The sequence below is a fragment of the Homarus americanus genome, unplaced genomic scaffold, assembly GCF_018991925.1.
Source record: "Homarus americanus isolate GMGI-L3 unplaced genomic scaffold, GMGI_Hamer_2.0 scaffold34360, whole genome shotgun sequence".
Classification (NCBI taxonomy): domain Eukaryota; kingdom Metazoa; phylum Arthropoda; class Malacostraca; order Decapoda; family Nephropidae; genus Homarus; species Homarus americanus.
This window is the reverse complement of record NW_024739403.1, coordinates 2422702-2445751: the sequence shown is the minus strand read 5'-3', so window position 1 is coordinate 2445751 and position 23050 is coordinate 2422702. Positions and strand designations below refer to the sequence as shown.

At 36.8% G+C, this 23050-nt stretch overlaps 2 protein-coding genes across 8 annotated transcripts in view; both read right to left on the bottom strand.

Moving 5' to 3' along the window:
• LOC121874715 (transmembrane protein 214-B-like) overlaps window positions 1-13745 on the bottom strand; it is a 30439-nt gene extending 16694 nt beyond the window's left edge. Inside the window, exons 1-8 of the mRNA XM_042378989.1 lie at window positions 13586-13745; window positions 12568-12713; window positions 12078-12269; window positions 11059-11187; window positions 9460-9613; window positions 2523-2752; window positions 1531-1632; window positions 217-328 (exon numbers count right to left, since the gene is read on the bottom strand). Of these exons, the coding sequence (XP_042234923.1) occupies window positions 217-328; window positions 1531-1632; window positions 2523-2752; window positions 9460-9613; window positions 11059-11187; window positions 12078-12269; window positions 12568-12713; window positions 13586-13721 (1201 nt within the window). The 5' untranslated portion in view covers window positions 13722-13745. The remainder of the gene's footprint in view (window positions 1-216; window positions 329-1530; window positions 1633-2522; window positions 2753-9459; window positions 9614-11058; window positions 11188-12077; window positions 12270-12567; window positions 12714-13585) is intronic.
• Window positions 13746-16066: 2321 nt separating this feature from the next.
• The window catches only part of LOC121874714, a 32360-nt gene continuing 25376 nt past the window's right edge, over window positions 16067-23050 (bottom strand). For all 7 annotated transcript variants that reach the window (XM_042378982.1, XM_042378985.1, XM_042378987.1 and 4 more), the window contains one exon: window positions 16067-21067. In XM_042378982.1, coding sequence (XP_042234916.1) covers window positions 19954-21067 — 1114 coding nt within the window. In that variant the 3' untranslated portion in view covers window positions 16067-19953. The remainder of the gene's footprint in view (window positions 21068-23050) is intronic.

The window sequence follows — 23050 nt, the reverse complement described above, 5'->3', positions numbered from 1 at the left end:
TCTCAAACCCGAAAAAACTCCCCAATCCCCGGAGTTTTCCAGGTATCGGGAAAATTTTCTCAGAAATTTCCGGAAAATGTGCCCCTCGGAAAATTGTTACCAAAGCCGCATTTTTTCGGAAAATTCCGGCTTTGGGAACGATTTTCCGAGAAAATTTCAATTCCTGCTATCAGAGATATTACTGTAGTTGGTAATGAGATATTATGTAGACCATACCTAAGTGATGAAGTAGGACAGCTGACTGTGGTAAATGCTTGAGGTAAAGCTGTGACCATATGCTCCAGCACTGGGGATCTTGAGTTAAGCACTGAACCAGGCATGTCAGTAACTGTTGAACAAATATACAGTACAGTATATAGGGTATACATACACACACACAATATATATCTATATCTATATCTATATCTATATCTATCTATCTATCTATCTATCTATCTATCTATCTATCTATCTATCTATCTATCTATCTATCTATCTATCTATCTATATATATATATATATATATATATATATATATATATATATATATATATATATATATATATATATATATATATATATATATATATATATATATATATATACACACAGTTGGTCCTCATATTACGCGGTCCCGCATTCCGCGTTTCACCGTTAACGCGGTGCCTTGCCAGAACCTAACATTTTCACATTCCGCGGTCGTGAACCCCATTACGCGGAGAGCGGCTGGCAAGCCGCGCCATTTTTGGATCCAAACCTCCCGCCATCCGCCATGTTGTGTAAGAGGCGCGAAAATGGTGCGCACAAGGTCGCCCAGTCATCAAAACATGACCAGTTCTTCACCCGCCACCCACTACAGCCGGCCCAAGTCAGTGATAGTGATAATTATAGTGAGGATATGGACTTATATGAACTTTGGGGGGTTTGACAAAGAGGCCCTGCAAGCCTCTGTGGTGGATAGTGATACAATTGATACAAGTGATACAGGTGAGGGCCAATAATCTGCCCTCTGCCTCGGAACCAACCGCCCATCCCCGTGTGCCCAGCCATCTTTTCTACTAATGTAAGTGTTAAAAAACCTAATATTATTGATATTTCTCTTAATTATTAATTGTGTGTGCATGCCATCATAAAGTTAAGATAATATTTTTACTACAACATAGTTGTGTGTCGTCAAAAAGTGGAGTTTGGGGATCGGCCCGGACTCCATTTCAATTAATCCCATATGTTATGTTATTCACTTTACGCGTTTCTCACTTTCCGCGGTACCCTCCGGGTTACATTAACCGCGTAATATGAGGACCAACTGTGTGTGTATATATATATATATATATATATATATATATATATATATATATATATATATATATATATATATATATATATATATATATATATATATATATATATATATATATATATATATATATATATATATATATATATATATATATATATATATATATATATATATATATATATATATATATATATATATATATATATATATAAACTCTAGAGTTTCAAACAGCATCAAGACAAAAGACTCACCTCCACTCTTAATGCATGAGACACATTTGGATCTAGACGACGTAAAAATGATGGAAAGAAGTTGCGCAGTGTCACTTCAGGACTAGAACTGAAAGCTGCTGTCTGGAAAGATATACATTAAGGTAATATTAACAAAAATATATCTTTTATATTAATTTTGCTAATTTCCAATAACTTGTCATGTTTAAGTTTAACAACCTAAAATGGACAAAAAATTACTTAAAAAACACAAATCAAAAGCTGTAGCCTTGGTTTGAGAAGTTTATGTCACAGTCTCCTCACATCAAATTCTCTGGTAAGGCAATGAATGCTGACAATGTTAACCTAGTTGCAATTCCCAAGAAGTTTATCACTATGCACTCAAACAGGTGTTCAATATGGATGAAACTTGTAAAAACTAGCTATTGAGAATTTTTATCTCAAATGACGAGAAATAAACTTTAGGTTTCAGAGAACATCAACACTTTTATCCCATATTAATCTCTCATCACTCCCATTTGCACTGATAACTGCTATAAATACAATCTAAAATTAAAAACTCTGACACATTTCCCACTAAAATTATTTTCTTAATTCTTACATTCTTCTCCTTTTTATCATTCTTAAAAATGTCTCCATCTATTCTGACTTTTTTCCTCTTTTCAATTCCTTTTCAAATGTATCAGGTTTGTGCAAACCCAGCCCACACACACTATGGCAGGCAGGATAAATATTGAGATAGTGATGCTGCTACTATAAATCAATGTACAGTAGTCACCAATGGAGACTGTCTCATGACAATGTTTTCTTTAACCCCAGAAAACTCTTATTACCATGACAACACTTGTTGACCAAACTTCCCAAATTTGGTGCAAATCTACAAACAATTTGGGCAACACAAACTGACCGACATAACTTAAATCAATACCCTGCCCACAATTAAGGACAGTACAGTATAATTAACTATTCTTTATAATAATCCACACAATGTATACAGTATATAGAAAACATACCTTGACTTTTGGATAGAGGGCAAAGAGCTGTCTCTGTACAGGCTTTGGCAATGACACAGAAGAACACCAAGTGAAATCCAAGATTGTGAAAAATTCACGTACACCCAGGACATCCCCACAGTCTTCAGCCCCATCTCCCCCTCCTCCCCCAAATACTGTGCTTCCGTAGTCTACCACATATGCAGAGTAGTTCTTCAGGCCAATGAGAGGTACCATGAGCTCCATCCATACTGCAAGAAGATAATATTATCAATGTGACAAAATGCTGCACAACAAACTGGACTGGAAGGCCCATGTAAATAACACAGTCAAGGCAGCCTCATACCATCTCTACATGCTACGACGACTTAGGTCACTTGGAACACCCGCGCCGGAGCTGAGGACTATCCACAAAGCCTTTTTTTTCTCCCCAAACTAACGTATGCGTCACCAGCCTGGTCGTCTTCTCTCAACTCCACCCAACAACGACGGCTAGAGAAGGTACAGAAAATGGCCTGCAGAATCATGCTCGGCGCAGAATACTCCAGCTACATGAACGCTTTCTCCACCCTGGAAATGCCATCCCTCAGTGACCTCCGTCACCAAGCACTGGAAAGGTTTAGCAGCCAACTAATGCACCACCCTCGTCATCGCCACCTCCTGCCACTGGCAGCCCCCCCACCCACCTCGCACAGTCCGCCACTACAACAAAATTCAGCCCATAAGAGCCCGCACCAATAGATATAAGAATAGCACCATCCCATCTACAGTAGTCCCTCGGTTAACGAGCGCCTCAGTTAACGAGATTTCGGTTAACGAGTTACCTTCCATAAGATTCTTAACTTCGGTTAACGAACAATCCCTCGATTAACGAGTTTCTTACGAGCCGACCTCAACATGTTTTCGTTTGCATTTGGCGGTCCACCAGCTGTAGTGTTAGTCCACAGTACAGTAATCGGTTCTAGGGCATATATTCCTTACCATTTCCATAAATATCAAGAAGTTTACAGTATTCAACAATTTCAAAAGTTTAATATTAAATTTTTTAGTAATTTTAACAATTATTGAACATAATTGAAGGAAATGAAATTAGTTTCTGGCATGCCATCCAGCCTGGCAACACACGAAACAGGCGTTAGTCTCTCTCTCTTTTCAGTGGAGGTAACATCTTGCTTGAGACTCTCTTCAGCTAAATGCTTTTTTCTGTGTTTCCAAGCAAATTATTGGTCATTTTGAAATATATTTTACATATTGACAATATATAATGCAGTGCAGTGTTGATTTAAAGAAAATAATCTTGAATTACACCAAGAAAACTAAAATTTTATGGGTGAAATGGCGCCATGGGGTGACTTCTCTTCCACCCCAATGCTTTCTCTTCTCCCTTCTCCTCCACCCCCATTCTAATTCCCATCATCATCATCCAGGAGCCTTCTACATACACACCTCAAAGTAAGTGTGCTTTTCTACATTTTTTGTTGAATTTAGGCAATTTTCTGTGAGCTGGAACCAATTACCCAAAAACCCATTGAAACAATGGCTTCGGTTAACAAGTTTTTCGGTTAACGAGCAACATGCTGGAACGGATTGTGCTCGTTAACCGAGGGACCACTGTAAACCGTTTATTATTATTATTATATTCTGCTCCCCCAGCAACACAAATATGCCTATGATAGTCTGGACCTGTTTTCTAAAATGAAGCCCTATATGTAAATGTTGAGGAACTTTTGTTGAAATTTGGTATTAGTGGTTTCATTGTATTTGGACCAGTGGAATCGAAAAAAGTTGTATACCAAACAATTTTTTGATAAGCTCTTAAAATCACATAACAAAAGAAAATGGTCACCAGTTTTGCCTTTAATCATTTTAAACCAACTACAGTAACTGGAAGATAAATATGATATCACTCTCTCCCCATATTTTAAGTACCGTATATACTCGTCTATAACCCCCCCTCGTTTATAGGTCGACCCTGATTTTTTGACCAAGAAATCGTTAATTTACGATATTCCTCATTTATAGTTCGACCCACGTTTTTGAGGGCAATGGAACAACAAAACCTTCACTAAAAATGCTCTACGTCCTATAAACTGAGGCTCGCCGTTGTTACGAACCACGCCACCAATTGTCATGATCTACCTACCCAGCACTACGAACCACGCCATCTATTGTCCTGATCTACCTACCCAGCACCACGAGCAACGCCATCTAGGGACGAAACCCGAGTATGACTACTCTTAGTTACCACTCCGGGGTTTCCCTTCTCCATATCCTGGTTGTTGCGTCACCTCCTCAAAGTCTTCTTCGTCAGCTCCAGTTCGAGGAGAGTTCAGTTCACTCTGGGAAGTGACCACAGGATCACCTATCCTGGAAACCTACGGCACAGTGACTACCTACCGTCTTCTACAATACTCAGCCTTACTCGTCAGCCATCTCAGCTCCTCACTTAAGTATTTGTAATCTTATAAATATGTATCTTTGTAATCTTGTATAAATATGTATATACTGTTAATGTTTAGGTTAAGTATGGTTAAGGGTAAATTATAGAAAGCTGAATATTTTGTTAAGGAATTTATGGTACTTTATTATACACAACAAAAACTCCCATCCTTTGTCTACCCTTTTATAGTCCGATTGTCTTTGTTTTTTTTTGTTGTTGCCTGTTGGGATCTGGGTAGACTTTTAACTATATTCAAAATCCCCAACTCGTAACACCGTGCATGAAACACGAGTGCTGAAGGCAAATTGTTTACCATTTATTATTACGACACTTTACACTGAAACGCGGGTACTGTAGTTTCAACAAAAATATTTTATATTTCCATTCAAGTATTTATTCAAGTTAGTTAGGAGGGAATATTATTGTAATACAACAGTTTTTAACTAAACCATTCGAAAAGCGATTACGGTAACATCTTTTGAACGAAAGAAAGCGAAAGTCATTGTTTTCGTCACGATTTTATCCCACTTTCCACTTTAATACGTACGTAATTTCAGCAAAAATATTACATTTCCGTGAATGTATTATGTCAAGCACAGTATGAATAGAAGATCATTGTAATATAACAGAATTTTAACTGAAAACTATTAAAAAAACGAGTAACATCTCAAGAACAGAAGCTTAGGTAAAGTCTTTTGTTTTCATCATGTATTTTATCCTATTTTACATTGAAATACATCACGTTTCAGCAAAACTACTATTTATTTCCGATAATATATTCATTCAGGCGCAGTTTAGTTAAAATATACGTGTGATGTAATAGTTTTTAACTGAAAACGATTCGAAAAACACGTACCCTCTTGCCCTGTTCAAGGAGAGGACTGGGAGAAGCTGTTTGGTGCTGCAGACGATGACAAGGAAAATGATTTTGATGGATTTTAATGAAAATATTCAGAAATATGGTATCGTAGTATTTATTCAAGTCAATTACGATAGAATATTATCGTAATACAACAGTTTTTAAACTGAAAACCATTCGAAAAGCGATTAAGGTAACATCTTTTGAACGAAAGAAAGCGAAAGTCATTGTTTTCGTCACAATTTTATCCCATTTTCCACTGTAATACGTACGTCATTTCAGCAAAAATATTACATTTCCGTGAATGCATTATATCAAGCACAGTATGAATAGAATACCATTGTAATATAACAGTATTTTAACCAAAAACTATTAAAAAAACGAGTAACTTCTCTTGAACATCAGAAGGTTAGGTAAAATCTTTTTTTTCGTCATGTATTTTATCCTATTTTACATTAAAATATATCACGTTTCAGCAAAACTACTATTTATTTCCGAGAGCATATTCATTCAGGCACAGTTAAGGTAAAATATACATGTGATGTAACAGTTTTTTAACTGAAAACGATTCGAAAAACACGTGTACCGTCTAGCTGATACAGCTGGTGGTGCCTGAAGCGTCTTGCGTCGTTGTAAACTACATCCTTGACCACCGAAGGGTCGAGACGTGCCTGGCGCTCCTCTCGGAGCAGCCAGGTCAACTGTTGTGTTGGTCCATACCAGCCCCCTCCTCCCCACCGGAATATCAACATGTTCTCGCCAGAAGTTGCTGTTTCATTTAGGAAAGGAATGGAACCAGTGTTAAACAGAGGTGAACAGTGGTGAACGGTGCTTAAGTCAGTGAGAACAACTCAACAGTAACAGTCGTACCCGGGTTGACCTTCACACAGTGAGGTCCCAGGTACCCAGTGATAACGGCCCATGAGACCCAACAACCAGCGATGTGTTAATCCGTCTACGATAGGAAGGCCTGGGACCACACCTCACTCATATAACACCATCTGTGAGGGAATTACTACACCACGTCAGGCCCCTCATAACACCATATGTGAAGGAGTTACTACACCACGTGAGGCCCCTCATAACACCATCTGTGAGGGAATTACTACACCACGTGAGGCTCCTCATAACACCATCTGTGAGGGATTTACTACACCATGTGAGGCCCCTCATAACACCATCTGTGAGGGAACTACTACACCACGTGAGGTCCCTCCTAACACCATCTGGGAGGGAACTACTACACCACGTGAGGTCCCTCCTAACACCATCTGGGAGGGAACTACTACACCACGTGAGGCCGCTCATAACATCATCTGTGAGGGAATTACTACACCACGTCAGGTCCCTCATAACACCATCTGTGAGGGAACTACTACACCACGTGAGGTCCCTCCTAACACCATCTGGGAGGGAGTTACTACACTACGTTTTTGCTGTTCAACACCTACATTAATCTGTATGTTCACTGTATGTTCCTTTACCTTTCTCTAATGAAGGCTTTTGTTAAACCACCAATGTATGTAATAAGTCATTTATGTCCAATGTATATTTTCAGCCTTCGGGCTGCAGAACTTTTTCAATAAACCATCAATTATTATTATTATTATTACAATAGGAGGTTGAAGTAGATTACCGGGTATTATATTAAGTGTGAAATATCGAAAAGGTTTTTATTACCGGTATTTTTTGTAGATCAATGAGAACTGTGATACCGTATATGATATGATAAGTTAGCCTGTGCTAAGAACTTCAACATAGACTACTGAAAGCACGTTGTAAGGTAATTTAGCCTATTGTAAGTTGGTGAGCTTCATTTACTGAAGGAACTGCACAACTTTTCATTACTAATTGGTACATATTTTACGTTCCCATTGTTTACTGGCAGTAAATGGTAAATATTTTTCATGTCTGAAGCTAAAAGTTACTCCTCGCCCTTCCCATCATGCACGGGTTCAACCTAACAAAACTATTACGCATGTATAGGACGACCCCCAATTTTATGCCTAAAAATTTGGTCTTAAAAACTCGAACTATACACGAGTATATACGGTACTCAATGAATTCCCCCCCCCTCCCAAAAAAATACATACAGTATACCGGTTGTGTAAATTTTCTTTGATTTAAGGGTCAAAAACTCCCCAAGCATGTGTAAGATGTTTGTTATTCTCACCATTGAATTAAATAGATATTGGTAATTATATAATCTTTATACATCATTGTACTGTAGACCTTCGATACAGAATAAGAATGGGACCGAAAATTATCATGTAATAGTGGATCACATTATATCAATCGATGTATTTTAAAAGAAAATACTGTACAGTATAGTGTATCGGACTACAGTGGTCCCTCGGTTAACGAGCACAATTCGCTCCAGGAGGTTGCTCGTTAACCGAAAAACTCGTTAACCGAAACCATTGTTTCAATGGGTTCTTGGGTAATTGGTTCCAGCTCACCGAAAATTGCCTAAATTAAAAAAAAAGGCAGAAAAGTACACTTACTTTGAGGTGTGTATGTAGAAGGCTCCTGGATGATGATGATGATGGGAATTAGAATGGGGGTGGAGGAGAAGGAAGAAGAGAAGGCATTGGGGTGGAAGAGAAGTCACCCCATGGCACCATTTCACCCATAAAATTTTAGTTCTCCTGGTGTATTTCAAGATTATTTTCTTTAAATCAACACTGCACTGCATTATATATTGTCAATATGTAAAATATATTTCAAAATGACCAATAATTTGCTTGGAAACACAGAAAAAAGCATTTAGTTGAAGAGAGTCTCAAGCAAGATGTTACCTCCACTGAAAACAGAGAGACACTAACGCCCGTCTGGTGTGTTAACAGGCTGGATGGCACGCCAGAAACTTGTTTCTTTACCTTCAATTATGTTCAATAATTGTTAAAATGACTAAAAAAGTTAATATTAAACTTTTAAAATTATTGAATAGTATAAACTTCTTGATATTTACTAAAATAGTAGGGAATTTAAGCCCTAAAACCGATTACTGTATTGGCGGACTAATACTACAGCTGGTGGACCGCCAAATGCAAGCGAAAACATGTTGAAGTCGGCTCGTAAAAAACTCGTTAATCGAGGGATTGCTCGTTAACCGAAGTTAAGAATCTTATGGAAGGTAAATTGTCAACCGAAATCTCGTTAACCGAGGGATCACTGTATAGCTCAAAAAATACACCAAAAAATTCCTCATTGCAACAATTCCATCACTTCAAACACTGTTTTAAAAATTATAACTTACCTTGGGTCAGAATAACTACTTCCTGATGGAGCAATAGAATTTGATGTGTGATGTCTGTAAGAAAAGTGTTGGTAGCAACTCAATAAAGTGCAACAAGTGTGGAAGGTGGGTACACAAGAGGTGATGTGGAGTAGACAGACAGCAGGATATTGCTGACTAAGTTTTCTGTATGGGCAGGTAACCATGTGCCCACAGCAAGGCTGGAAAAGTTCAACAATGGGGATATGTCCCTGGACTGTCGACAAGTTCTGTGGACATGATCAATGACGGTGGGGGTACTGAAGCCTGATCAGTTGCTGGGATTATTTTTCTGTTACAAATTATATCTGAATTTTAAAATCTACAAGAAATTACTTATCTAGTTCTAATTTTACTAGAAAATAAGCAATAATAAACTCACCTTTCAAACCTACAGTGAAGTCATCCAGCCCAGACTGCCCAACTGCCCACAGCATGGAAAGACAGGCAGGAGTCTGGTTCTGGATATTGTGTCGCAGATCACAATAGTAAGGCAAATTCATGACACCCACATGTGCATGGTTAATTGACAAGATCTGAAAAAATGGGATGAATTGATCACAATATTTCATGCATTACTGGTATGTCAAAAAACTTACGGGTTAACCACACTTCCCACACTCCAGAAATAAGTACAGTACAATAAAAGAAAAAACTATGGGTTGCATCTCATCAAGCTCAACCAGTCACTATAAATATTGGGTGGCAGTGAGGAGCAAACTGCCAAAGATGAGTGCTTTAAGTCTATGCCACTGTACTATTGTGCACGCACTTCATGACCCAATAGTAAGATACAGAACAGAGCTCCGCTTCAATCAACCTTCAGTTCCTAGCTCTCTTCAACATCCCAAGTGAAGTAGGAGGGATCTGAATTACTTGATCCATGTTCATTGTAAATTAAAAATTCAGAATTGCAACTACTGTAGTGCAAGCTCAACTTAGCTACAGGATAGTTTCTTCTAATAATCTATTAAACATAGATTTTCAACTTTGCCTTCATAGTGTCACTTCTTGCACACTGTTATTCATGAAACTTAGTACTTTACAGTACTGTAGTGTATATTGAAGCTGGGTAGAGGATATATACTATTTATTTTTTGGCTTGATGGTCAAGATCATTAATGCTAAGAAAGAACTTCATTTACCTTATGAAGAAGTAATTTTTTGACCATATCAAAGAATGTCCTCAAAATTTGGACCACAAAACAAAAAATTAAGCTCAAGAATTTTCATAAATTTTTCAAATTTTTACTTTTAATCCTTTGCTGCACATATGATCCTCAATATATCCATTTACTGTACTTTTTAATATACCTGTACTGCAATCAAAATCAATGAACATAGTGTGTTGTTCCAATGAAACTGAAAAACCATTATCAAAGTACAGTACAAGAAATATGTGAAACCAAGTTTGATGACACCTGGAATACTGTGTAGAGAATTGTGGTAAGCCCACTTATTGAAGAAAAAAAAAATATCACCTCATGCACTTTATAAAACATTTTGTTTTTAATTTTAGATGTAGATGAAGGGGACATTCAAGTCTATGAAGGATATTGATTTCATAAAGCTAATTGATTAATTATCAATGATTTCCTCACTATGAAAGTATGGTTCCAGAAAGACTATTTTAGTCATTGGAGAAAAACTTCAATTCACACGTTGAATTTGCTCGTCTTAGATCAGAACTGACTGTACTGAACAATATTCATATAGAAACTGCTAAAAATAAGATAGAAGAGCTTTGTAAATTTTGATTGAAGATCAACTGCATGAAGGGTTTAAGCAAATACATAAATTAATTTGCTACTGCTTTATCAGTCACAATATGGGCTTGATGTGTTACTACTTTTAAAATTATGATGCATATATGATAAAGGCATAGACATGGATAGAAAAACTTTACACATACATTTCGAAAATCTCATCAAAAATTATGTCCTCAGAACTACATTTTAAACATATTTCAGATGCTACTTACCTGTAAAAAAAGCTTATAACCAGCCACACCAAGACCTTTAATTTGCTCCTGGACCATAGATGTAATACAGTGCTTGTGAAATAATGCTAGTACATTATCAGTACAACCTGACAATGTGTTTACCAGCAACTGTAAAGCAAGAAATGTTTATATTATTGACCTTATCAATATGCTTTGTGTTTGCTATGGGCAATCACCATACCTTCATCTGTTCAAGACCCAACAGTCATGTTCATAGTACTTGCATAAGAATTCCATAAAATATATTTGGCTATAATGGAAATGCTTGGTACACTCGCAACAAAAAGCACTGTACAGTATCAGCAAATATTTTTGCTACACAATATGACAACGGACGAAGGATTTTGACAACTCTACTGAGACACCAGGAATCGTAGCGTTTGTTTTGGCATCCATTGGATCCCACCTTGTAGATACTTTCTGTAACGAGTGTCCATGAGGAGACAATAATGTGTGACAAAAGGAGGGTCACACATTGAATCATGAACACCAAGATTTTAACCTTAATTATGCTAAAGAAACCTTTTAAAACTTTTAGGGATAGACCGAAGATACCAATTTCATCAGACAAATAATTCAAATCTCTGAGAGAGATATATATATATATATATATATATATATATATATATATATATATATATATATATATATATATATATATATATATATATATATATATATATATATATATATATATATATATATATATATATATATATATATATATATATATATATATATATATATATATATATACATATATATATATATATATATATATACTATATATATATATATATATATATATATATATATACATATATATATACATATATATATACATATACTGTATATATATACATATATATATACAGTCAACCCTCACTTTACGCGGTCCCACATTCCGCATTTCCACGCAAAAGTAAATTTGTTAGTCTAAACCCGATTTCTTACTTTCAATACCTGGATTTGGTGAAAAGTTGTAGAGCAAAACTTACCTTCTTAACCTCTGAACCCAACAGGGATGCAGGGAATGTGTTTGGATGACCCCTGAAGGCAGGATCTGGCGAGTGGACTGGATTAACTCGTACATTTAGGTAGGAAGCCAAATCTTTCAACCAGATTAAGGGAGAATCATAAAAACGTGACACAACCACATCCAATAGATTCTGCATCTCTCCTACACTCAACTGCTTGGAAGAAAAATATAAGAATTAAGAAAGAGTATGTGCACATTATAAAAGAAAAATAATGAGACATACAGTATTTAAAAATCCTATTCCTTTTGTAGGTCTCAGGAATACTCCCCAGAATTATGAAAGGTATTTCCTGAAAACCCTGTACAGTACATGACATAAAGAGTTGAACTCCCTGTATATCAGGATATCAATAATCATTTACACAAACAAGTTCTTCATAGTGTGGGCAATAATATATAGGAAGATAAACTTTAGCTAGCCAAATGCATCAAAAGTTGTACTGTATTACCCTGCACACTGCTTCCTCCAGAGTACCAGGCTGATATGGACCAACATTATTTTTCTTTTCTGGTTTCTTCTTCTTTGGTGCACTCGCAGCTTTTGGTGACTTTGGTTTGCGATTTTCCTTACCAGCTGCTACTACCTCAATTCCCCCTGCAAATTAAAAAAAAAAATTAAAAGTAACAGGAGAGTGATACTGACAAAAAAATATTACATAAATATATAGAGGAGTGGATGAAGAGTATTAAAATATACAAATAACCTCCATAATTCTGCCAATAAGAATGAAATACATGCACAAAGGAGATGAGACAAGTGGTTCTATTGAAGAAAGGAAGCTGTTCAATGAAACAATCTTGCATTAGCCCGTCTTATATAGGCAGCAGCATTTATATAAATGGGTTAATTACATTAGACTTGTATACTCTATCACCCCCTGTAACTTTCCACTAGCTATGAGGTAACATGTTCAGAGCACATGATAAGGTGTGCCAGTCGCGTCACTTGGTGCGAGTGTCAACAACGGTACTCGTGATTTTGTGCCGTTGAATACAACATTACAGGGAAGATATACGTTTTCTTCTACAGATATTTTTAGTTATAATAGGTAACTAGTTAGCCTGGACCCTTGTCCTTAATTAAGACCATCATAATTACCTCTCTGTCAAATAATTACAATATTGATAAAAATCCTAAAATCAATACACTAGTAAGGAACCTCCCAGCATTATGCCACGGCCACCTTACACATCAATAAACCAAACTACCTCATCAAAACACAAACATACTGAACTTGATAAAAGATCTTCCATTTTGTTTATACTTTCCCGACTTAAGAGAATAGTATAGTAAACAAAGGTGCAGGATGTTACAACACTACAGTACACAGCCCAACTATAACCGGTACCAAACCATTTCAATGACTGGTATACTGCCTTTTAAAGTAAAATAATAATAATCCTAAGAAATACAGAGAAATCCGAAAATGTGAAAACCCATAATACATATTACTACACTTCCTGTACCTGTTAGTGTAACTCTGGGAGCTTTTTGAATAAACTGTTTCTTTTCTTCTTTATTAAGTTTCCCATTGGCAACAGTTGCACCTTTGCCCTTTTTAGAGCCTTTAACCACCAACTCCCACTCTCCGGTGGATGCCATGTTGAACCACTGCTGACTGTATGACGTGTGGGAAACACACTTACTCATATTTAACTTTATTTATAATAACAATGGCAAGTTTCTATTGTACTGTTGATATCATAAATTTCATCAAAGATTTTTAAATAATGCTATCATTAGATTATGTATGTTAAAATTAAGATATTTCGATTTCCACAATATTTAATATGACCGGGTACTTACACATAAAGATGACTCAAGTTGCAAAATGAATAATTTATTTATCATAAACAAAAAGTGAAGGAAGAGAAACAAAATTTATCTGCATGATTGAAAAAATATATATTTAGCTTTAGATCCGTATCCTCTTATAGTGTGATGTGGACGCCGAGGGAGGCGGGACTCTTTAAAGCCACGAGCGTGCACACAAATAAATAACTGCATTTAATTTTACTTTATCCTCTTCACCACTTGGTGGCTTGTTAGTCACTCAGGTGATTAGTCATATATCTCTGGTTACACACTGTTGGCATGTACTGATTCTAGAATGTATATGTACTTGTACCAGTGTTCTTGATTGTACTTTATTGTTTTACTGTATACTATTGTTGACAAAGTTTTATCTATATTAGCTGGTACAGTACTGTACTACAAATACTGTACAGTACACTTTAGCAATAGCTTAAAAACACCATTTCTTATATATAACCAAACTCCATTAATGCTGCTGTAGGGGTATTGAGATATTAATGTTGTCTAGCACTCAGGATGGAAGAAAACTCTAATGTGGTTTTCTTGTATAATATAAGTTATATGATAGACAGTCTGGTGCTGGAGGTGCCGTGTGGTGGGGCAGCTCAGTAGAAGACGTTCGGTGAGTAGCGTGTTGAAGGAGGTAGATGTGCAGGAGCTTCGTTAGAGAAGATGTTGCCTGTTGCTGGCCTCCAGGTTGAATGAATGCTGGATAGCTAGGAGCTTGCTGGAGGAGGTGATGCTTGTTGTAGAAGAGAGACCAGAATGAGAAAGCTGGTGGGTGAGGAAACTCAGAGAAGGACATGCTCGCTGGCAGGAGCGAGGACTGCCAGGCAGGCGAGGAGAAGCGAGGGGCCGCCAGGCAGCGGCGGAGGAGGAGGAGGTGTTGCTTGTTGTAGAAGAATGGTCAGAATGAATCTCAATGGAGAGACAGAGCTTATATACCCAGCAGCCGCTATGAGTCATGTTGGGAAAACCCAGAAAGTCGCCGGTGAATAGTTTCGTTGCTAGGCAACGGCACGTTGGAATGTGATAGCAGGTGGTGGGTGCTACGCAGTTTGTAGGGGAGACGTCCACTACACTGCCATGGGATCATCACCAGCTCCAGCCACTTTTCAAAGTTCATGACAGTCATTTGTTCCCCCTGATCAGTCCATCACAGCTGCCTCAACGAGTCTGAAATGTTTCTAGGTTCTGTGCTCTTAACAGCATCCCCATTGTAAGTGTCCTACTAGAGATACCCAATGTAATAACTGTCGGACAAAAGACCACTATGCTAAAAGTGTCATTCTCCTAAGTCAACCTCTGCAGCCTTACTGACACAAGCAACTATTACTGCTGCTTCTCTAGACTGCCTATCGAAAACTATCATGAAGGCTAATACTACTGGAGTTTCTGTCAATATGTTGATTAATACTGGCAGGCTTGGCAGCTCAAAAAGCCTCATCATTGCTAGTATAAAAAATGCATATGGATGGCATCTCTTCCCTTGTATGGAAAAAATGTCAATGGCAAAAATTTCCCTATCATCCTATGTGCTTGGCTTTGGTGTTGTTTATATAGAACTCCCAAAAATGACATACAAGGGTGTCAAAATTTCTGTGATGCAAGACCTCTGTAAGACCTCATTACTTTCTGCAGCTGCACTGCTCTATTGAAATCCCCTTTGGAGGTTCCAAACCTGCCTTGAGCATCTGTGAACTCACTACTGTTAATGCTCCATCTCCATCCCTATTCAGTAACCTAACACCAAACTGTAGACCAGTGGCAGTGAAAAACCCTAGAGAGCCTTCAAGAGTTGAGGAGGAAAGACTGGGACAGGATATACCAACCACTCAGCCAATCCTACATCAATCAGAGTGGTCTAGGTGTCTGCTCTCATATTAGACTTGATTTTTCCTTGTAGGCTGTAGGTTCAACCCTGTAAAATTATCAATGAAAACATTCTTGATATTTGCGTAACTTTTGGGTTGATAATTATTTTGTTGTGTTGAGTTATGAGGACACAAATTATTTTCTGCAATGTTCTTATGTTAGGTACTAGTTTATGACACAACATTCAGCTATAGCATAAATAATGTATTCAGATAAGTTTCAGTACATTTTTGTTTTGCTCATTTAAAGGCTGGGAAGAATGATGTGTACTTTATTGTATATTATGCTTTTGCTGACAATGTTGTAGCTACATAATTGGGTACTGTACTACAAATAGTGTGTTTCTGTTGATTTCAGGTACTGTACTGTACATATAATGTTGTATTAAGTTAAATAAAGCTTCCAAGTGCTTAACTCTAGTATCCGTAACAGTCACAACACTGGCAGATTGTCCCAATGGTTCACAACTCACCCCAAAAAAGTTTGCTCTGATAATTTTCTGTACTTGTGGTTTCTTCAACCTTAACTTTTACTTTTACCCTCTTCGCCACTAATCGACTTGTTAGCCGCTTGATTGGTTGGTTGGTCAAGCCTTTGTTATGCATTGTTGGCAAGTACTGGCTTCAGAACGTATCTGTATCTGAACCAGTGTTGGTTAGGTCTGGTCTTGAAAGAGCTCACACCCCTGCCATCACAGTACTCTCTGGCAGATTGTTGGCCCTCACAATTTTCTAGACTTGTAGCTTCTTCAACCTTGAGCTGAGACCTCTGATGGGGCGAATATCTGCCAGCTCCAAGTAAGGACACTCGACTGAATACTGTAGTGCCCTCTGAGATGTTTATATAGTAAAACTCCCCTAAGTTGGACTTCTTTAAGTTAGATTAAATGCTATGTTGGACTCAGTCTGAGTTGCCAGTGCACATACCAAGTTGTAACTGGCCACGTGATGCCACACCATTCTTCAACTCTGATCATTCTGTGACACCAGAACTCTGGACAATGTGATGGCACCCAGAAGTAATTTAAGTGATTAAATAGTGACTAATGTAAAGTACATAGTTTAAGTGATTATATATAAGTTTAACATAATTAAGATTACCTTGTACAGTAGTGTAATTATGTTTAGTGTAATACGGTACTGTACATATTTCTACTTTAACATTAAGCGTGTCGACTAGCCTCTCTCCACCCACCAATCTTATGGGAAAAGTTAATTGCCCTTGAGTGTTCAGATGTAATTATTTCTTTTAATAGCAAATACATTTCTTTCTTTCGAGTTTTGTTAAGTTTTTAGACAAAATTTTTTACATTAGGGCACAAATAGGGGTTATTACCTTTAAGTCAGACTGGATAAATCCCTATATAGTCCGACTTAGGGAAGTTTTACTGTATATGTATAGAATACGTCCTCGATATATGACACCCGTATATGGAATTTCACACTGACGGAAATTTTATTTTAGTACAGTACTGTACTCAGATTCATTATATACATCCAAAAATTGTGCAGTTATAGATTTTTTTTTTTTGGGGAAGGTAACTACCTGTACTGTATATAAAATGACCTGTAAGAAAAAAATCTCTCCACAAGAAATAAACAAAGAAGTATCCTAAGTCAAAAGTACCATCAGCACCACCATTACTATCATCACTCTGCCTGTCGTCTACCCGTGAGTTTGTTTACGAGAATGAAAGTTCAGTGAACCGTACCTACTGTGTCCGATGCCCATAAAGTGGTAATAAAACATTAAATAATTTACTGATATTAACTTGACCATAATTGTTGATTCTTTTTCATAATAAAGAAAGATTATTATTTGTATGGTAGATTTAGGAGGGTAAAGGTGAACATATGTTCCTGTTATTGAGGTTTAGGAAACCAACAGGCAGTTACTATCATTCTCATATCATAATTTTTTGTACCCGTAATAGGAACATGGAGGCATTAGAAAAAGTTGCTGACTTTACACATATATTAAATAAAACATTATCAAGTCACAATGAAAGTTTTTCAATTCAGGTATATCCTGTATGAAAAAAATCTTGAAAATACGACTGTTTGTGTGACAATAACGGTACGCATTGTTATTGGTAATAGACACTGACACTCAAAAGTAATTTATTGATATGTATTCAGATATTATAAAATTTTATGAATTACACTCCTGAGTCAATGTTTACATACTGTATTAGTGAATTATATCAGTTTTTTTGTTTAACAATACCTGTACTGTACAGTACTGTAGTATGTCGCAAATGGCAACTCCACTATGGCACAGAGGAGCAAGTCCATGAGTCATTCGGGCCACGGCTCACAAGCCTCACATGTGCGCCACTGCACCACTCACACCAGTCGATGCTCCTGCACTTCACAACTTTTACGATGCTGTACAACTATTTATGCAGTTTATTGCCTCCAGTACTATATGATTTATAAAAATGTTGTAAAATATTATTGTATTTTATTTAAATGTGATAAAAAGGTAAAAAATTATGTATGCAGATACAGTATTACGAAGTTTTGGGTTGGAAACTTTTCTGGAGGAGCACATCTCCCATTATATACTGTAATGGGATTCAATCGGAATGTTGGGTTTGTTATACAGAAGTTTGGTTTATGGCCAACTTTTTAGGAACGAAACCCTTCTGTAAATCAAGTACTTCTTGTATGTACTGTACATATTTTTTTGTTTTATAAAATAACCAGAGTGATGGTGGTAACGCTCAAGAATGGTGTGGCACCTTGAAGGTTATTTTGAGATTTTTGGACTAATGTAAAGGTGCATCTTCACTTCAGCATTTTAGCCTGAATGAACAAAATGAGCAGAATTAGGCTAGTAAGGATGTGTCCCCGAGCCCAACCGAGCGCGTCAAACGTTTTCCGTCGCTTGTCCGTAAATGGTGCGTGCGCAAAAGGATTCGCTTGCTCGTTGGTGCACAGTCAGGACGGGTGTTCGCGTTGTTCCGGCTATTCAGTGCGTTATGGAGTGGGACGGGGAGAAATGTTTAGCCTTACTGGATGAATATGAGAAGCATCCTGAGCTGTGGAATCCCAACATGGTTTGTACTGTAATAAAGTTAGGAAGCATGGTTGCTGGGTGAGCAATGCACAAATTATGGAATGTTCCCCGGGAGAAGGGAAGAAGAAAATGGGAAACTCTCTTGCCAGCTTCAGGAGGGAAAAGGGGTGTCATTCGAGTAGTTTTTCAAATGGCCATGATCCATTTCATTCAACCACACTACTAGATTTCTTCTTCCTTTTGGCTAAGGAGTAAATAATGAGGAGTGCACCTGCTATCACTGTGAGATCCATGGTTCAACTGAGGAAAACGGTGGGAATAAGACGAACACTGTCGAACACGCAGAATACAGAGAGCTTGCACTCGAACAGCTCGTTTAGTTTGTTCGTGTGCTGTCTGTTCGTTTGGTTCTTTCGGGCTAAAATGCTCAAGTAAAGACGCACCTAATCTTCATCCCAAAATTATGAAATTCTCTCATAAATTCTACATACTACAACCTGTACAGTATAATGCCTATCTATTGTACAGTTCTGTACAATATTTTGTCAAAAATATTAAATTTACCCAAAATATCAAATTAGTGAGAGTTCATAGTGCAGTACCCTGTACTGTACAGTATCTGCACTAGCTGAATCTGTTATTTAGTGAAGAAGAGCAGCAAAGGAATGATTATACAGTATTTGGTTATGAATTTAATGATTAGTCATGCACACTAAATGAATGTATATATTTGGTTATGAACTTATGATCTGCCTTTACCTTAAAATAGACGAGGAATTTTTGGAAATCCTGTACAGGTATTCTTGTTACCTTTACATGTTAAAAAAAATATTGATTGTCTTTCCACAATTTGTTTCAGGGTCTCCATTTTTTAAGGATGACAATACAATAATATTTCTATTTTATATGTATCATAATCTATAGCATTTCTTATATTATCTGTACAGTTTTTGTAGAATCAGTTAACATCCTTTGGAAATAAATGATAAACTCACGCAAGGAAACTGGTTAATATTGAAAGGTGTAGCATTATAATATGATCACCAAAATTTTTTATTAATTTTATATACTATAACATTAAATACTTTACCTTCCAATACATTCCAGTTTTCCTTACGTGGCTCTATGATCTTCTTTCCTGTTGTGCACACATGGCATGCAAATGGATTCCATGTGAAGGTATGATCGGAGGTAAGGTGCGAGCAGAGATCTGATGAGCTGACATATCATGAGCTGACATATCATGAGCTGACATATCATGAGCTGATATTTCATGGGTTGATATTTCATGAGCTGATATTTCATGAGCTGATATTTCATGAGCTGATATTTCATGAGCTGATATTTCATGAGCTGATATTTCATGAGTTGATATTTCATGAGCTGGTATTTCATGAGCTGACATTTCATGAGCTGACATTTCATGAGCAGTTACTTGATGAGCTGTAACCTCATGGGCAGATACTTCATGAGCTGATATCTCATGAGCTGATATCTCATGAGCAGTTACCTCATGAACAGCTATTTCATGAGCCGACATTTCATGAATTAATATCTCTCTTTCAGAATTACTGTCTTCATGGTTAAGCGTTGATTGCTGAACAACAGGCCTTGCAGTAATCAGCCGACGTCGAGCACCTTTTTTCTTTTTTGCACAGATTATAGTGGTTGAGTCAATCTTTGATGAATCTCCTGAATGCTGACGTTTTAGGGTTTTTGACAAAGCCATGGTTACACCTGAGTACTGACCAAATGTTTGTAAAGCATTTACTAACTTTTCATTATCTTTTTTTAGATTTTGATAATTGTTTAGAAATGTTTCTACAGGTTTGAGATAAATTTCTGGATAGCATTCTATTTTTGATAACAAATCATCAAAAACCGTCTTCATACCTTCAGCACATTGCCCTATACCCTGGCCACGTAAATCTGATTGTGACTGAAACTGATCAAGAAGGTGCAGGTGGGGTGGATAACTTTCAACATTTACTGGCTGGACAGCCTGAGGCACTAATGAGGCATCTCTCTGGTCATTTTCTTCGTTGTTTTCATGAGGAAATTGTTTGGGTCGACGGGGACAAATTGCAACAATAACATTATCGTCTTCAGTTTTTTCAATACTTGCACAATGAGAATCATATTTCTCACAAAATGGTTTCAAGTGTCCTTGTAGTTCCAAAAGCATTTTTTTCCCAGGTGATTTAGGATATTTAGGACAGAAGAGTTTGTAGTACAGCCTGAAAATAAAAATATAAAATAATATTAAGTAGAATACAATAACTCTGCATTAAACCAGAGATATATTTTTTTTAAATATTCAAGTATACAAATTTAAATCAAGCAATTTATAAAGGAACACCATATATGGACATTAAAAAAAATTACATATGCATCATTTTATATCTCAAATATAACTTTAAAGTTGCTACATAACATAAATTAAATGTCCTTTCTAATGTGTAGTAGAGCCCCGTAATATGAAAGGCTTATATCTAATAAATAAAGTACACAGTAAACCATTGATAGCTGTGAGATAGAGGTAGTAGGCAGCTACCAAACAGGGAGGTACTACCGCCTCGGAAGATATTGGAAGCATAGTGTGTTGTCTAATGGTAGACCCTGCTGCCATATGGCATCATGAAAATTGTGACCAAGTCCCAGGTTGCTGATCTGACTTTCTGCTTCATTTTCATGCAATTGCAGGGTCTCAATTGTTTCTCTTACCATTGACAACACAACATACATATATCGTTTCTCACTTTTGATCTTTTTTTCATTTTTGTATTTATAGTTCTTTATTATTAATATTACAGTTACTGTATTATTATCATCATCATTATTTTATTATTTTAGTTTTGTTTGTTTTATCATAAATTTTATTTATTATGAATTATTATGACTATTATTTATTATCATTATTATTATTATTACATTTTCGCCCCCCAGGCCCCGATGTGGGTCAGTGATCTGTGTCCGGGTGGGCTAATCCCCCCCCCAAAAAAAAATATGGAAATTCATGTTGCAGAATGTCGCCTATACAGTACTACTCTACTGTACAGTACTGAATTTGTAAGTTATGGCCACTAAATTCGGGATACGGCAAGTACTGTAAATTCGACTTTACAGAATAGGGTAAATTTTCAACACAAAAATCACGATATACCGTAGAAAAAAAATCAGACATTATAATTTACTTGGTATGACTTTCTTGGTGTCTGCTACTGTACCACCAAATGTGGGTACACAGCTGAACTCAGTGTGTTTATATCTCCCAGCATAAACACTTGATCTCTCAACCACAGCTCTTGGATTTAACACTTATTCAAGATGAGTAAAAAGAGGCCGTCAAGTGCACATGAAAGTGACATCACAGCATACATAGCCAGCAGTCTCACACGTCTCTTGAGTCAGCTGGGTGAATACCCGGCTGAACTGTGCCGTGTGTTTACTGTAGTACCAGAAAATGTGAGAAATAAATTGAATACAGTAAAAGAAAAAATACTGCACTGCCTTCTGGCAATCGTTTCACTACACATGGGACAGAACATAGAGCAAAGCTGAGAAATCCACGCCACTCTCCTTCCCCAGATCTCTGTGATAACTCCCATGCACATAAGGAATGTCTATTCACTTTTTGTTTTTGACCTTATGATAATTATTTTTTTGCACATTCTGTATGAACGATTGTGTGTGCATGTAACAAAGTAAAAGAAAAACGAAGAAAATTACATATATGTATCCAAAATTATGAATAGTAAAATAACCATAACATAGTTCACAGCTCACAGTACTACTGGGTGATGGGTCCACTGCCTCCATGAGCCCACACATACGATCACTTGCCACACACACCCATGCTCTTAATTTTTCTTATTTTATAGTTTTAAATTATATTTTTTTTTTATTTTTAAGCCACAATAAAGTGTTGTAATAATTATTCAACAACTTTTTTAGTTTCATTACATGTAACAATGGCAACATGCCACCTCCACGGATGTTAATCCTCGTTATACCTCAATCAGCGATAATTTTGCTTAACGTAAGGTTAAGCATCTTGCCAACCCACACGCTCAGCATGTGGGGATGCGGTGCAGGATGATACAATCTATTGGAGCTCCTGGAACCTTTGTCCCCAGTCCCCAAGCAGAAAGGTTTGGAGGAATTTTCTCAGAATTTTTCCGGAATATCCTGTTGATTTCTATCCCCAGAAACTCATTCGC